At 36.2% G+C, this 17,599-nt stretch overlaps 2 protein-coding genes across 2 annotated transcripts in view; one reads left to right on the forward strand and one right to left on the reverse strand.

The window, feature by feature from the left end:
* Positions 1-593: 593 nt before the first annotated feature.
* The window catches only part of LOC146534950 (FMRFamide receptor-like), a 48,860-nt gene continuing 31,854 nt past the window's right edge, over positions 594-17,599 (reverse strand). The window contains exon 3 of the mRNA XM_085193050.1: positions 594-2,290. Within this exon, the coding sequence (XP_085049176.1) occupies positions 972-2,222 (1,251 nt within the window). The 5' untranslated portion in view covers positions 2,223-2,290 and the 3' untranslated portion in view covers positions 594-971. The remainder of the gene's footprint in view (positions 2,291-17,599) is intronic.
* On the forward strand, positions 2,475-5,260 carry LOC146534951 (mite allergen Der p 3-like). Its single transcript, XM_085193359.1, has 4 exons — positions 2,475-3,027; positions 3,457-3,625; positions 4,255-4,440; positions 5,030-5,260. Exons 1-4 carry the CDS (start codon positions 2,603-2,605, stop codon positions 5,258-5,260), a joined length of 1,011 nt encoding a protein of 336 aa, XP_085049485.1. The 5' UTR covers positions 2,475-2,602.

Consider the following 17,599-nt stretch of genomic DNA (forward strand, 5'->3'; position numbering starts at 1 on the left):
CCAATAATGTACTGAAATCGAAGACTGATATTACCGGTACGTCGGTGTTTCCGGTAGGTTGGTGTTATTTTTTTGCGGTTTTTTATATGTATTAAGGATTGTAATTTAGGGATTACATGATTTCGATTATTGGTTGTGTATTTTATGTACCTATTGAGCCCAGTCGTGACGCAGGGCCACAAGCGTAAACGCAACAGGCTGTGGGTTCGATTCCCACTCGAGGAATTATATTTAATATTTTCATTTTAACACTAGGTTCCCTCTGCCTACCCTACTACGTGCGGGACACAGCTGAAAATATAAGTATTTTCTAGACATAACTAATAATTTTCAATTTCTTGTGAAATATCCGTATCCAGTCCTCACATATTACATGTACCTACCCACCTTTATGCTGAAGGGTCCAAATTTCATTACATGTAATTTGTATATTAAAAGGAATATGATAATTTACATTTAATTACAGTCAGCCTCAGTGCCGCTGCTTCACGACGGCCTCGATAGTAAAAGAAATCATTATTCAAAAGAGATTACCATTAATAAATCATAAAAAAACTAGTCATCCAAGAAGACAAAAGGAAAAAATAAAACAATATCTTGTAAACGATACAATACATTAAAAGAATCTTTAATGGAGAACCATGTCTTACATGTTATTTACTAATCCTAAATGTTTACATATACTCGTATTACGTTCCACAGCCGTCCTCCCGGAGCACGGGGACTAATCTCGGGATATCCTATCTTATTCTATGAGTTATGTACAACAGACACGAACATGGTACATACTACATACATTATATATTTTAGGTATAATAATATACGCCATCAGATAATTTACAACAATACTCCTAAGACTATCAGAGGTAATTCACTCGTTGCCTGAAGGCCAATGTCTTTTATTTCGACCCTAGGGGTCCATAGTTCCTATCAACGTGACCAATAGAGGTAGACCTCTATGAATCGCGCCGTCAGAAATGAAGTCGAGAGTTTCCATTCCAGCGCACGGCGGAGGGCGGCGGGTCAGTGGACGCGAGGGATACGTCGGTGGAGGGCGTGGGCGCGGGGTAGTACACGGTGGGCGCGGGCGAGGCGCGCCGCTGTCGGCCGGGACGCGTCGACCGCATCTCCGAGCGACGCAAGGTACCGTTCCTGGCGAGACGTAGCGACATCCTCTCCCCGTAAGACGCGAAAGAATCATCCCGCGTGTGCTCCGGCGAATCCCGTAGACCTCGCGGCCTCACTCTTCCCGCGCAAAATATTTTTAAAAACACTCGCTTGAACTTCTCTCCAAAAATGACATAGATCACAAAGTTCACACTACTATTTATAGTTACAAGGAGATTACTCGTTTTAACGAGAGGATCCAAATTGTCAAACGCATCTCCAAGAAATACTTCGAAAGCGTTCGTCACCAGCGGCAGCAGATTACACAGGAAGAAGACGAGTACAACGACGAGCAGCATGGTGGCGAGACCGAGCTCGCGGCGCTGCACTCGGGAGAGACGCGCCCGCTCAGCTTGTGCTTTACGTACTTGTCGCACTATGCAGGCGTTGAGTGCAGCCAGCGCTGAGAACGGTACAATGTACATCACCACAAGGTACATCCAATGTATGTAGACCGCCACATATCTATCGGTGCGGAAGTCCACGTTGGCTCGCACACAGTATATTACTTCGTCCAGTTCGGGATCGCCGACTGGAACAACTTCTGCTTCGAAAAATTTCGGAGTGTTGTACGCCAGTGCAAATGTTGCTGTCCCCAGAACGTACCAGCGTGCTCTTGACGACGTGCAGAGAGACCTCGCTCGAAACGGATGACAAACGGCTACCCATCTTTCGATTGTCACGATCAGCGTAAGGTATACCGACATAGTTTGCGCCACGTTCGCTATCGGATACGCGTATGGGGTCAGGTGTGGACATATGTGGTAGTAATAGTATCTGAGAGCCCCGTTGTACGGGAATATTGCCGTGAGACCGAACAGCATGATGGATGTGAATATCAGCACGGTGTCGCACCCGGCGAGCCCCACGAGCAGGCAGTTTATGGAGGACCTCATCTGCGGGCGCGACAGGACGAGCACGGAGAGCGCGTTGCCCAGGAGGCCACCGGCGCCGATCGCGTTGAGAAGCACCCCGTGCACCACGAACCGGAACAGCTTGTCGGAGTCGGGCACGCCCACGTCCGTGTCGCACTCGAGGGGCGCCGACCGGTTCATTTCGCCAGCGCGCGGGGCGCAGGAGACGCATCCTAGCGCACCACGCCACCAAATGCACGCCCGCTCATCTGCAAACAAAGATACCGTTGTTAGATATACTTACACAGATAATTTTTTTTTATCAATAATTATAATTGTTATAACATAATTATTCCAAAACGTTAATAGATGTCTGTATAGAAGAATAATTTTAGAACTTATTCTTGTCTTCTTTTGCTAGATTATAAATACATAATTATAAATAGAAAAATACCAAAATGCGGTTTTATTGTATCAAATCAAAAATAAAATACTATTTGATGTTGTCAAACGAAATTCTGCTAAAATTACTGTGACAGTTCTTAAAGATGATCAGTAATCTAAATTACACATAAAGAAAAATGGAAGTTTCATGGATTTTAGTATTTGTTTTTATTAAAACAGCCATCGCTGATCTTATGTATGAAGATAGAACGTTTGATAAAGTACAAAACACGACTGTTAACGAAGTGGGAGTAAAAGTACATAATGGTACGAAACATGATTTTTTTCGCAACATGGATGTGGAAACTACTCCTGGTGGCTTGGGATCTCGACGAGTCTTTGGTGGATCTGCCATCGAGCTGGCCGAGTTCCCTGCAGTCTGTGCATTGTTGGACCGTTATTACGTGGTGCGATGCAGTGCGATTGTCCTAACTAATTACTGGGTGCTGACGGCGGCGCACTGCGTGACCCCGAAGCTGGCACACGTTAAATACAACACGCGGAGACCGGCGTCTAATGAAGGGAACGTTTCCGCCATTCAATATTTATACCGTCATCCTAAGTAAGTGTTTTACAATTTCGTTTTACAATTTTCGTTTATTATCATCTAACGCAGGCACAGGCAAACCATATTTTAATTATAAATTTGAGTGAAGAAAGCTTACATAATATAGAGATAGAGTTAATATCGATAGGTACATTTCATAAAATAGCTCTACAAAAATGCTGACAGAGAATGAAAAATGGATTTGCGAACGGGTGGTCACAATGGCTTGTAATAAAAATGCCGCGTCATTTTAATGCATATTTTGATTTATTATATTACATATTAGTATTCATTTTATATATTAATATATAGTGTTTATGGTGCGAGCATGTGCATGCGTGCAGTGGAATCTTCACTATCTGCCAATACCAAATGCTGATTTTTTTTATTGAGTTACATTTTATAGTTATTTAGTTTTAAAAATATTTAATTTTCCACTTCCAGATATAAAGTATATCAAAGTGATGATGGCAATGGTTTGGATGTGACTACCCTTCACCACGACGTGGGTCTGGTCCGCGTCAAAGATGAGATTAAACTATCTGTTCCCATTGCGGTGTTTTCCAATCTGCGCAGGAATAACCCGCTCGATTTATTTAATACTAATGTAAAGGTACGTGATAGAAAAAAGAAAGACATATGTACTGTAATGCCTAATTCACTAAAGTAAATATTATATGTTGAAGAACATTTATTATATATATTTAACTGTCTTGTTGTCTTTCTTTCTTTCACGTCAATAAGTGTGTAGGAAGTGTTTTTGTTAAGTTTGTAAAACAGCGTGTGTATTGGACACGTTGAACAAATGAGTGATGAAAGAATGGCTTAAAAGATATTTGAAGGAAAAGTGAACGGTAAGAGAGGTTCGGGGAGATCTCGATTGACCTTCGAAAACACAGTATCAAAGATAACTGGAGGAAAGTCACGTAAAAAGTATGAGGATCTCCCGGAGGGCATTTACGAAGAGCTCGATGGTAGTGGACGAGGCCAAGGAGAGACCGCAGCGTTTGGCGCTCCTTTTTCTCAGGCTACGCTGCTAGGAATACAGCGTGAAGCTAAGCTAAGTTAACTTAAGTGTGTAAGAATTTAGCTTAATGAGAACGTATGGCTCTGAGGCGAAGTGAGGTGCAGGTTCAAATTTTGGTGCATTAAAAATTTTATACGTTTTTTTGTAAAAAAAGTACAATTACTGCTTCATTATACATTTGTATTAATACTTATATAATGATTTGTATATTTTAGGTGTTAGGTTTCGGCCGCACGGAACGGTCTCTTCTTGGGGAAGAGCTATTTTCAGCAGATCTCCGATTAGTTCGATGTGAGAGGTCCGACTGGCGCTACTGTGTGTGCGGCATAGCGCCGGCTGCAGCACCGCGTGGGGTTTGCTCTGGGGACTCTGGTGGACCTGTGCTTTATGGGAATATGCCGGTTGGTGTTTTTGATTGTTATGCAACTTCACGCTTTCTGCTTTTATTGAAAAATTGTAAAGTGATCTCGATCCATGGATTGATTGATATTTTTAGCATTAGGTTGAGACCTCCTCGCTGTACATTGAATATTTGTAAGCAGAAAGTGTGGAATACAATTTATATAATATTTGAGCAGTCACTCAGTTTAGCCACACATTACTCTGATTTCAACTGCATATTGCAATATATATTAACCAACTCCCATTATAAACTCACTTTTTTATCTAAAAAGCCTTTGTTGACAGAATTGATTACAATAAATCACAATAAAATGTTTCATATCCTTCACACGATAAATGGATGAAGAGCAGTAAAAATAGGAGAGTAATTACATGATGAGTAGATTAAATTACCACAGCCATTACCATAGATAATACCTATGTACTAGTATTTATATTTTTACGTTCAAGACGCAAAAGACCGTGCAAAGTGGAGTAGGTTGAGTAGGAAGGTAGACCCTGGCAATAGCCGGGATTAATGCCAGGAAGAAGAAGATTTTCTCTTATATAATGTATTTGGTGCTGTAACTGTTATTTTGCCCTTATAAGGTGGGTGTAACATCAATGGGTCCGGTAGAATGTGCCCGCAGCGGCGAGACCCCTCCCGTAGGGGCGACAAGTGTTTTCACCTCCCTCTACCAGTACACTGACGTGATTAACGCCACCATCCAAGACATGGAGGCTGAGCTGCGTATGCACAGGATATCTAAAGCATCGAGTTTTACGCCTTTGAGAATGTTGTTTGCTTTAATTTTTGTAATTCTTGACAGAATATATTAAAATGTTATTATTGAGACAGTTCTTTTTTTTTGTATATTATATTAGTCGTTCAATTATTATTTACTCAAATATACTTGTATACCTAACTTAAAAATGTTTTAGTAAATTTTTATCAAGCTTTTTTTACCACTAAACTCTATATATCAACCTATATAGTATAAATCCAGTACAAGCTGGAAGTATACAACTTGCAAATTTAAAAAAGCCTGTACATTAAAATGTTGAGTGACACTCTGACCTCGAATTAAACCCCAAGTAAATACAGAACTTGGTACCGATGAAGACTACAGGCCTATTACTATCACCTCCCTACTCTTAAAACTCATGGAGAGCATTATGAATAGCCAGCTCTTGGTTTATGTAGAGGATCACACACACAGATCAAACTGACAATAGTATTTTTTGTATTAGGTAAATTGGCAAAAATAAAGACAGTTCAACAATTTCTAGATAAAATCGATCGCACTTTGTCCAAAAGAGTAACAGATTCCAACCAATAATTGGGGTAAGATATGACGCATGAATAACTTCTGTTCGGTACGTACTCGTTAGTCGGAGATATTGCTTATCGCTGACTGATAACAAATGTTAGATCCCACTATATATTTACTTTATCACCCTATTGTTAGTGTTTTCCTTGTTTCTCTTTTTGGCTGTTTTCGGTATACTAATGTTAAATGTTGAATATTAATCAGAGAGAGTAGTAAGTAATAGCAAATTAAATATAATTGTCAACATGTCAGGTTATGGGTTCGACTCCCAATTGAGGAAATGAAATATTTAATATTTTTATTTCCTAGCTCTTATAAAGCGCGGCGTTTGAGTTCCGCCATTCAACAGTCAATACCAGAAATCGACGGGAAACGGAGTACCTACGGAGTATCTTAACGTTAGGTTTCCAGGTTCCTTCTGGATGCACTGTTATTTGCTGGATCAGCGTGAAGATAAAAAAAGATAAATATATCTTTGTATTTGAAGCGTTCCAGTTGCGGAAGGAATTGTACACTCAAAATTTGTATTAATTTTTTCCAATTAATTTTTCTTACGGTAAATTGATCTTTAATAAAAGCCATTAATTTGTTTCTTCACAAAAAGTTTATCTATTATAAAATATTTTGCAAAATATATTTTAGTAAAAAGATTGAATTTTTAATATTAAAATATAACTTTTCACTTCCAACTTCTTGTGTGTGTTCCGCCACTCAACCCACAACGTCTCGAGAATTCTGCAGGAATGGAGTGACTTGACACTAGGTTCCCAGGTTGCCCCTAATTACTCTATGCTATGGGTATATGGGCTCTTGCCTTCGTGAATCGAGTATAGCTGTATAGCTAGGCAAGAGATAAAAGGTTTGATGGACTTAGTATATTAATTTTAAGAAATATTGATCTATGTATTTATGGAAGTAATATACTAAATGAATGGAAGATATAGCACAGTAAATAATATTATCTTATTGTAGAAATAGTATGCCGGTAAAATTGTAAAAAAATATATATACAAAATTGATTATTTTTTTTTACACTACAATATTCAATTATTTTCGTTAATTAATTCTGAAATACAGTTAAGAAAAGACAAAATAAATGCACAACGTACTAGACCGAGATTCCAGGCCCCCCGACTTTACGTCATTTTAGCAAAGCTAAAATTTTGGGGATTAATAGTCTAATATATAGTTAAGACTGTATGCATACTCTCTTACTTGAAAGTAGGGGCCTTTCTGATATAGCACTAACTTAATGCATACGTCACGTAATTAAAATGAACAGAAAAAGTCAACGCATTCATTTTACTGCATTTCGTATTAAATTCGCGACGTAATTAAAACCCATAGCGTATTTCCTGTGGACCTACCTTTATGAACTTTGGCACGAAGTGAGAACTTATAATACAAATAAAGGAAAAATTCCGAAAAAAATAAATTTTTTGGTATTCTGAAATTGGTACGGAAGCCTTGGTCGAGTCGGACTCGCGTCAACCAGTTTTTGCTTTTGTGGTACGGAACCTTCAAAATCATAAAAATATATTATATATCATGATACACGTTTCATAAAAATACGTCGTGTGTGAAGATTCTAATAAGAAAATAGAAAAAGTTGTGAACATAAACTGTTCTTGAGCTACAAGCTCGCTACGGGATTATACTAGTGAAGCGGAAAATGCCTCTAGCTTCACTCGGAACGGATTTTCCACAAGATCTTTTTAATTTTCCAAAGCTTTTTACGGATTTTTTTTACTATCATATATTTTCAATAGGCCTTTACAATAGGTCGGTATTACTTTAGCTAAAGGAATATAGTTTTAAGAGACTTTCAATTTATGTAATTTTTTTGACATTTTGTATTGGATGGCGGAAATTGAGGCTGCGCCTTGTCTTGTCAGTAAATTAAACTTGTGGATTAACTTAAAAGATTTATTTAAGAAGAAGTTACGATTGAAGTTATACCTAGTAATCAGTCACTCCTTTCTCAAAAAAAAAAAATTTTGAAAGTGTAAAATATAATAGTAATATTAAATTTGACACTTCCAAATTTATAGACATTAAATGAGAAAGGAACGTCCTCAAGTGGACATTTTTAAAAACAAGTCAAAAGTCCTTTTTACTTTTTCAACAGCTACCGGTCGTGTCGCTTCAGCATTAATTTGACGAATTTGTCGTTAAATGTTTCATTAATTGTTCTTTAATTCACGAGAAATTTATAAAACATTTATAGAAATGTTTTGGAAATCTCTATATATTATAAAACAAACTCGCATTTCTCATCAACTCATCTCTCGGTTTATATATAGTTAATTATTTGTACATTCTTATGTAAATTAACATAAGTAATTCGATTTCGATATGGATTATTCGATTTGGGTATTTTTTGTAATATGCAATCATTATTATTACAGTTATTTTACAAAGTATATTATAAATTTTTACCCAAATCAATAACATTACATTTAAGGCTGTTTCTGAACGAATAAACTAAATTAGTCATTGACATTTGACACATTTGACTGTCAGTGAATTCTGTTTATTAAATGAATAAACATGTAGTTCAAGCGGGCGAAGCCGCTAGCATGCTGCTAGTACCAAATAATATTTTAATATTGATTAAGCATATCAAGGATCGTCTAAAATCAAATAAAACATCCTCAATCGTAATAATATGATAGAGAAACTGGTTTTTTATTTCAATAGTCCGTTGCCTAGCCTAGCCTAGCCGTAGCGTAGTGTTTCACTGGTAGTGGGTTCGATTTACACTCGGGGGAATCAAATTTTGTTTGATTCAGGTAACAAGACAAGTGAATTACCTCCCTCCACATGTAAAATTTTAAAAATGTTGGTATGTTATCACTAGGTTTCCTCTACATTGCTAAAAAAGCATACATTTTCATATATTCAAATTCAAATTTAAAATATTCTTTATTCAAATAAAATTCTTTATTCAAAAAATATTCTTTATTTAACAAACACTTGAATCGTCGAATGAACATATGAACAAAAAGCTACCACTGGTTCGGAAGGCAGTTCTGCTGACCAGAGCCGACAAGAAACTCAACAGTTGCTCTTTTCAAAATCAATGGTACAATCTATTACATTAGTTGGCAGCTATCCTGCATTACATTCAATAGACATTAATTCCATACATGTTTGTCCTCTAAATATTCTTGAACAGTGTAATAAGCTTTACTTGTCAGAATTTTTTTTACAGATATTTTAAATTTTGGAAGTGGCAAATCTAGAATACACTGTGGAATTTTATTATATACACGTATGCTCAGACCCATAAAAGATTTATTAACTTTTTGGAGGCGAAAACTTGGAGTAACAATCTTATCTTTATTTCTCGTTCCTATCGTATGATTGTCACTATGTTTACTATGACAATGTATATTTTGTCGGACAAAGAGAATATTATAGTATATAATATATATAAATATTAATATATTTATAAATATTTTTGTATATATGAATATTTCGTAGCGAAAGGATAAGAAATTGTGGCATTACCGAAAACATAGTAATTAACGTTACGGCACCACGCGGAATGTACGGCGTGCTTTGTGGGAAGTATTTAGAGGCAACGACCACCCTCCTTCCCCTTTCATCGCCTGTACAGTGTGGTAGAGCATTTACGGGAAGCTATGTGGGTGAGATATTATGTTATAAAAGGTAAGTAAAATTTAAATTTACTACTGATGACATGTATTTCATTGCAATAGTCAATTAAAGCAGAGAGAATGTAATGTTAAGACACTCCGCTTTCCGCCTGAAGTCGGGGTCGCGCATCAACACGCCGCTCAACACGCAATGTCACGAATGTTTGGCGGAATACGGAGAAGTCATACAAAGTTCCCTCCTGTCCTCCACCGCCGATGATGATACACCGTGAACCTATTTTAGAAGTTAGTTATTAGAATTTTTAATTTAGAATGTAGTAAAGATTTTGTGAAAATTTATTACTATTATCATTTATTTCGTTTCTTCGAAAATCTTCCATAGTATTATATTTTTCGTTTTAATACGAGTATATGTATGTTGTGCTTAAAATAGGTTGGTTGGTAGTGTGGGGTCGTATCGCCACCAGCAGCTAGCAGTGCAGGACGGAAGGAGCCGACGCCGAGCCGATTCTTCATAAGCTCTACAAAATATTGTGTAAGCTTTACATACTTTGAACTATTGGTAGGTCATCGTGGCGCAGTAAAATAGCATTTGAATGTGAACGCGTTGGCTGCGGGTTCGATTCCCGTTTGAGGTATTCAATTATTTTCAAGTTGATGCCGGTGTTGACTTTCACTCGACACGCAATGTCTCGAAAATTTACTAGTGTCCACTAGATTGCAGTCCTGGTCGTGGTAAAGAGTTTTAGACTTAGATATTAAGGTCACATTCGGTTCTACTGTATATACTATACTAGCGGCCCGCTCGCGGTTTCACCGGCGTAAATTATGTTATTATTAGTTTCTGCCTCCATGACTACGTCTTAGTGACGTCTATGCAAAATTTGAGACTCCTAGCATTTGTAGTAATGAAGTTTCATACAAACTTTCGACCCCAAAAACAACCCCTTAGCAGTCGAATATTGCAAATTCCCGTCTTAGCGAGCACCTGCGTCCTATAAGTAACTCCTATGCAAAATTTGAGATTCCTAGCACATGTAGTTTCTGAGATTTCGTGATGAGTGAGTGACCTTTCGATTTTATATATATAGATAGGTAATATGTTCATATTTAATATCTAAACAAAAGTATCCTTTTTTTAGTCTTATTTTGGAAAAGGGACATCTCCTTATTAAATGCGATCCGTCAAACCCGGAGAGGTGCCGCCGGATGTTTGCGCTAACTTACGACCGCTTTAAGAATTACTTCCACTTCCTTCACTCTATTATTTTTCTGAATATTTTATAACACGTAAGTGCTGTACCAACGTTTTGTTCCCGCATTGTTGCCTTTCACAGAAAACAAACGTTGCCTTCTTTAAAACATTTCTGTGGTACTCGTAGCTACTCGTCGAGAATATTCAGACGTTCTATTGGACAATGCGATAAAATCTACTTATAACTTACGTTATACGTACATTGTGACTGTTTTTGGAAAATTCTTGAGCCATGTATAAATTATATATATTCTCAAATTTATATTTGTTCTGGTCTCAGCAACTTATTGAGAAAAGGAGTCTCTTAACACTAGGTTCCCTCTGCCTACCATGAACGACGGATACGACGTGAAGTTAAAAGAAAAAATGTCCTTGAGTTTCGCCACTTAAGCAGGTTCTCTCTGCTTATTCTTCAATGCGGGAAAAGCCTTAAACTGCTTACTTATAATGATAGAGTTCGTTCCATGTCTCTACGTTCAATAAATTACGATTCAAGTGTAGACCTGCGGAAATCGAACCCACATAATTGTTTTTTCTTTCTTTCGTAAGTGTGGAATAATATTTTAAATTTATAAAAAATATTTAAAGATTTTATACTTCAATTCTGATCGTAATAGGCTCTTGGAAGTTAAGACAATTTTGAAATTAAGTCTTTCTAAATATATTTATATAATGTATACACGTATGACACGTATGACACGTACGACAGGTATTACATGTACGATCGTGCTTGAACATTTTTTTCTTTGTAGGAACAAAGAGAAGATAAATTTAAGCACATTTAAGAAGATTCGAAGCGCTCTTACAGTATAAGTGCTACGGCGTAGCAATACTGTGTGCTTGCAAACCTATACGGTAGTTAGTTTTAAGGGTTCCATATTCAAAGGATAAAAAGAAATAGGGTCTCTCTATTACTAACGTTATTTGTGTGTTTATTCTTCATCTTGGTCTTCTTTAGTAGTCGAGAATATTAGTTATATTTAAAATCCATCATCTCAAGTTAGTATATTTACTTAGGTATGATATGATTAGTACTTATTTTTAGTTTTGGCAACTTTGAGTCTAGTCATAATGGATTTCAGTTCTATTTTGAGACAGTATTAGTGTTCTATAATGCTATAATCCTAAAGTCTTGTGTCTTGTGTCTTTTGTTTATGGAGCTAAATGGATTGTCGTTTATTTATAGGTCTAATCTGTATCTTTACTATAAAGCTGAAGAGTTTGTTTGGTTCAACGCACTAGTCTTAGAAATTAATTTTGTCATTTCTAAGTATTGTTAGTGTTCTCGAGTGAAATACAAAGTAACGTATTACAATAAGGCTATCTCTGTATACTCTAACAAGATAAGCAATAAAGTGCCTTATAATGTGTATAGTAGATACTCAATATTTATACACACACTTAAACATAGAAATAAAAGTAAATACATGTATATGTGATAATTGAATATGATAAAAATAAAAGGGGCCACATGGGTCAGTGGGACAGTGCGTAGATGTACACGTGAAGGTCCTGGTCTCGATCCACCAGCCATTTCTGTTCATTCAATAGAAAGTGGATTAGTCACTGTCGCGTTGACACACCGCTACTGAAGCTGAATAAACATTCTATTATATAGTGTAGGTATCTTATTATTCAAAGTAACATGGTAGATCGGAAGAAAAATTATGGAAAGTGTTTGCTACTTCTAAATCTGAATTGAAAATTATATTATTAACTTTTAATTTAATAGGTTCACTGACAGCTCTAGATCTCCCAGTTACAGTAGTAATAGCATCCCATGTAGCTTTAATTTTATTATTAGAGTTCAAAATTTTTGCTCTTATATGCATAGACTTAGCCTGGACACATACCTTTTTAAATAATTTTTAAAAATTTCTAACTTTTAACAAGAACGCCGGATGTTGATTCCATTGCCTCATATTATATAATTCGTATAGTTTGTTTCTGCTTCGGTATATACCAATAGTTGTTAACTTCGAGTTTTATATATTTGTTTTACTTCAAAAATGTTATCAAACTCTGTTGAGAGTAAATTATAAACTTTGAAATACAACTGATTCGGATTTAATCCGGTTATTTTTAAGTTTGCAATTTAAAATTAATTTTATTTTCAGTTATCCAATATACCTAATAAATCACTCTCCCATTACTGAACTCCTTGACTAAGCAAACTCTTAGAAAAAAAGGGGAGAACGGAGTGTTTTGACACTAGATTTTGTCTGCTAATGAAATGGCAATGCTATATGCGGTATATAGTGTAAAACCAAAAAAACCCAAGCAAACTACGTGAAAAAAACACTTGTAAAAGCTGACTCCGCTGTCACGATACAAACACAAATCCACCCATTTATAACATTTTACAAGGCAATTACTTTAATCTATACAATTAAAGCGGCCTCCGGATTACTCACCCTTATCATAACTTGATACGCTGTATGAATAAATACTTTCCCCTTGTCTCTTCTTATCTACTAGTGAACTACAAAACGTCACTTTACATACTACATACACCGCGTAGTTCTAAGTGTACGTTGTCTATCATTTAGATATACTTTTGTTCGGGATAAATTGATCTTAGGACAGACATGGATACTGTCCACTGTCCAACAAAGTCGAAATTATGTTAATAGTGTCGACTTCGAAGTACGATCTTGTAATTAATATATGTCTGTAATTTTTCTAAACAAAGTATAAAAAGCAAAAACCAAATAACAGTATTAAATTTCGCTTTTCTTAATAAAACGTCTAATTTATTTAGAACGGTAACTGAAAACTTTTGTAAAGATTAAAATTAAAATTGTTCAAACAAGATTTAATATAATTCAACGGTGTCGTCGGGGTAGCGTGCGGCCGGGTCGCCGCCGGCCTCTTGGAAATTACTTAAATACTCCATTTACCTTTGCTCTAACACTTTGTATTGAAGTCCAATATTTGCCAAATTGTCAACAAAGCCTTTTACTAAGTGGTATTCTCGCGAATACAATTGATTTACTGTTACATTTTAACTCAATCGAAGGATCTGGCAGCTCCCCCGTGCCTACTACGTTACACACCACGTTGCGGCGGTGGACTCACTCCTCACCCACTCGGGGGTTGGGGTTGGGGGTTTACGGATTGTCTTAACTTAACATTAGTTCTCTTTGCCTACTCTACTCTTTGCGGGATACATTGTGTCATAAAGTATCACGAAGCTGTTCATTGGTCCGCACTCTAACTAATATTTAGCGACAATATGATCACGTCAGTGCCGGGTCAGTGCCAGTGCTCTGGAGCGGGCGAACTGACTTGTATAGACACTCATATCGACGCTTACACGCTCTACTGAAAACAGTTAAGCTAATATGTGAACAAACTAAAAATACCAGTCTTATTGCTTAATTTTATTAATAAACCATCACAGCTAGAAGAAATTGAAATATAGTTTTATTTGAAATAGAGTTTTGTTACTCTATAGGTGCAGTGCAGGTAGCAAGGGACACTGGCCAGCTCTCAGCAGCGACAGTCTCCACACTCCGCTGCACGCAATAGGGATGCTTTCAAAAAAATTATTAAATGAAAATTCATGAAATAGCGGTATTCTTTTATACCGCTAAAGAAGTTCTTCTGTTTCACACTGATTTTAGAAATTACTCATATAAATTTAGCAATTGTTGTTGGGTTGGACTTTTGGAAAACTATAAGCTATATATCATGACCTTACATATTTATACTTGTTGACTCAGATGTCGACTTCCCTTTTATATTCCTAACGCCGCACTTGGACAATAAACTCAAGATTGCAAAATAAGAAATATATCATTGTAATAAAAGAAGAAATGTCAGGATCTTAGGCTGATGTAGTAAAATCACTTGTTCATATAAAATTGTATACTATTGTACAATTGTTACGCCTCAGCAGGTCGGGCAGCTCCTCGTTAGTTTGTCCCAACTCGATACGTTTGACAGTCACTGATCCAGTTTCGTTGCATAGCAACCATTTACTTTTGCTACGTCAAAGGTTGTTTTATGTTCACTCGCTTTTTGGAAACCTTTACGTTGTTTGTTTTTGTTTACCAAATGTCTCACTTCTTACGATGGCTGTGGACTCGATCTATACAAATTTAAATTGGATGAAAAACTAACGGATGAGTAGATTAAACATGTTACGACGGGATTTAGGCTTCGTCTTTAAATCTTGTTATGTTGGACCCATATCAAAATGAAGGTGACATTTATAACGCATCATCATTATTAACTGATATTCTCTCAAATTTAATAAATAATTAAAAAAAAAAATACACATGAAGCACGGCGATGATTCTGTCTTTAAACGTGTAATATCTTGAAAATTAGGCGGAATGTGTGTCCTCACACACGAGTTAGTTTTTATCCCCCTTCCTTTAATTTTCCATAAGCTAAATAAAGCACAAAACAAAAAAAAATACAACATTCCCACTAAATACGATACCATTTTCCGTCTGAATTTCTTTTGAATGGAAGCACGAAGTTTACAAACAATTTATTCCGCAAACTTGAGCTATCAATGAGACTTTCCAAACATTTGGATATAAAGCTTCTTCGGAGATAAGACGAAGGACGATTAAACAACGTCTGTTCATTAATGAAATATTTGCGTCAACCTCGCCAACTTAGCAATATAAAAGAAATTCTTGCTCAATTCTGAGATTCTTCTATATCTCTTCTATAAATGGAAAGTCAAGGCCAAAATAATATTAATAGATGCAAAGGCAGATCAAGTTAAACACATCAGTTCAATAAAACATTTAATACGTCACCTACTCGTACCTTAGTAACATTATTCTGTACGTTTGCTATCATTTTACTATTAATTTGTCAAACTACCCTCCCAGGCCCCGCCACCTTGTTTGTTTCGCATAATATTCATACTTAAGTATTCGCTTTGTACTATCAGAGACTATTATTAGACAATTGTATCTTTTATTGCATTACTATGTGCGCCTTTGAGATATAACTTTAATCTATATATATAAAATCGAAAGGTCACTCACTCATCACGAAATCTCAGAAACTACAAGTGCTAGCAATCTGAAATTTTACATAGGAGTTATTTATAGGACGTAGGTGTTCGCTAAGACGGGAATTTGCAATATTCAACTCCTAAGGGGTTATTTTTGGGGTTGAAAGTTTGTATGAAACTTCGTTACTACAAATGCTAGGAGTCTCAAATTTTGCATAGACGTCACTAGGACGTAATCATGGAGACAGGAATTAATAATAACATAGTTCACGCGGGTGAAACCGCGAACGGGGCGCTAGTATTTAATATTTTGTAATTTTCTCTATGAGTGATTTCAATGTAAATCGTTTGAGAAAATGAATGTCTCTAGCCGTAAATACATCGAAAAAATGGTCATATATTTTTAACACGCTTGTAACTGTTGTCTATTCGACTTGTAACTATTTAATGCAATATAAAGAACTGGGAGGCCGTTGTAGCGCAGCGGCACAGGTGCGTGACTGTAACGCGACGGTTGTGAGTTCGATCCCCGCTCGAGGAAGTGAAACATTTATTTACGTTTAGAAAAGTTAGACAAGTAAAGGTAACAAAAACACATTACATAAGGATCGTTTATCTAACAACAGCTGAGGACATTCGCGTTATTACCGCTTCTTGTATAGGTGGCCGCTGCACTCAAAATGATGAATTACTTCCTTTAGTGACACTTCCATTTGTTAAACAAAAATCTACTTTAATGCTACAGAGTAAGGTTTATTTTAAAAACGCGGCCTATTATAATAGAATGTCTTTTTAAATTAGCTAATGAGTCTCTAGTTAAGGAGAAGTAGATTATTTTTCAGCTCCTGTTTGATTAATGGTTGTGGGGTATATAGTACGTTTTCAGTATTATAATTATTTTTTTTGTAATGTAGGTAATACTTAAAGTTACATCGTGACATGCGATCTTCTAATATCACTAACTAATAATTAAACAACACCTCCAAAACCATAACCAATCAACCCTATCTATATACGATACCTGATGTACTTTGCCATAGGAGACAAATTAAATTTACGTTTTAAATTTTTTAAGTTTCCGTACCTTTTAAGGAAAAAAGAAACACTTATAAGATCAATTTGTTGTCCGTCTATGTGTCAAAAGCCTTTGTTTCAGGAACGTTTAGAGATATCAAGTTGGAAATCAACTTACTCAGATATACGGCTCCATGAATTCCTGGTTCGAGGCCTGTCCGGTTTTTCTACCTATATCAATCTCCCCTCATTTGCCCACAGTTTGTCTAGGTCGTCCTAGGTCGTTTATCAAAACTTCGTAATTTGCTTAGACGGGTTCGTCCATCTCCAAGGTTCGTTCCACGACAAAGTTTCGGGCTTCGAAAAAGGTTACCCGACGTCGCCAGTAATTGGCTAGATGACAGTTATAAATAAATAATATGAGAGTTTTATAAAAAAACTTGCGAAAAAGTAAATTAGAAAATTTTCCCAGACTTTTCTTTTAGAAAACTGACGGGGCGATTAATAATTATTTTTTAGTTTATAATATAAATTGTTTGAGCGTGAGCTAAAACTCTTACTATACAAACAAAAATATATTTATTTTAAGCAATTAAAATATATTTTTATTCCATCCAGTAAAATGAAATGGGCGAAAAGTTGACGTCATAAAATAATAATCGCATCGCTAAACCATAATGTCTGTATCGTAGAAAAACTACCCGCGTCTTAAAGTATAGTTCCAAGTATCCAAGGATACTTGCAAGCGGCGACATCGAGTTACATTTAAATGAGATGGTCGTGCATCCTGCGAGACAAGTTACTTTTATTTTCTCTTACTTTAGTAGTTTTCTGTGTGTGATCTGAATTCTACCATTATTAAGTAAGCTACTTAACGAATTGGGTGCTACCAAGGAATAATATAATTATAATTTTTATAATACTTAATTTTTTTTCTTCCCCTAATCTATACACAGTGCGCACTATCGTAACGGC

Source organism: Heliconius melpomene, chromosome 11 (assembly GCF_056956725.1).
Source record: "Heliconius melpomene rosina isolate 202511_hmr_F chromosome 11, ASM5695672v1, whole genome shotgun sequence".
NCBI classification, from domain to species: Eukaryota; Metazoa; Arthropoda; class Insecta; order Lepidoptera; family Nymphalidae; genus Heliconius; species Heliconius melpomene.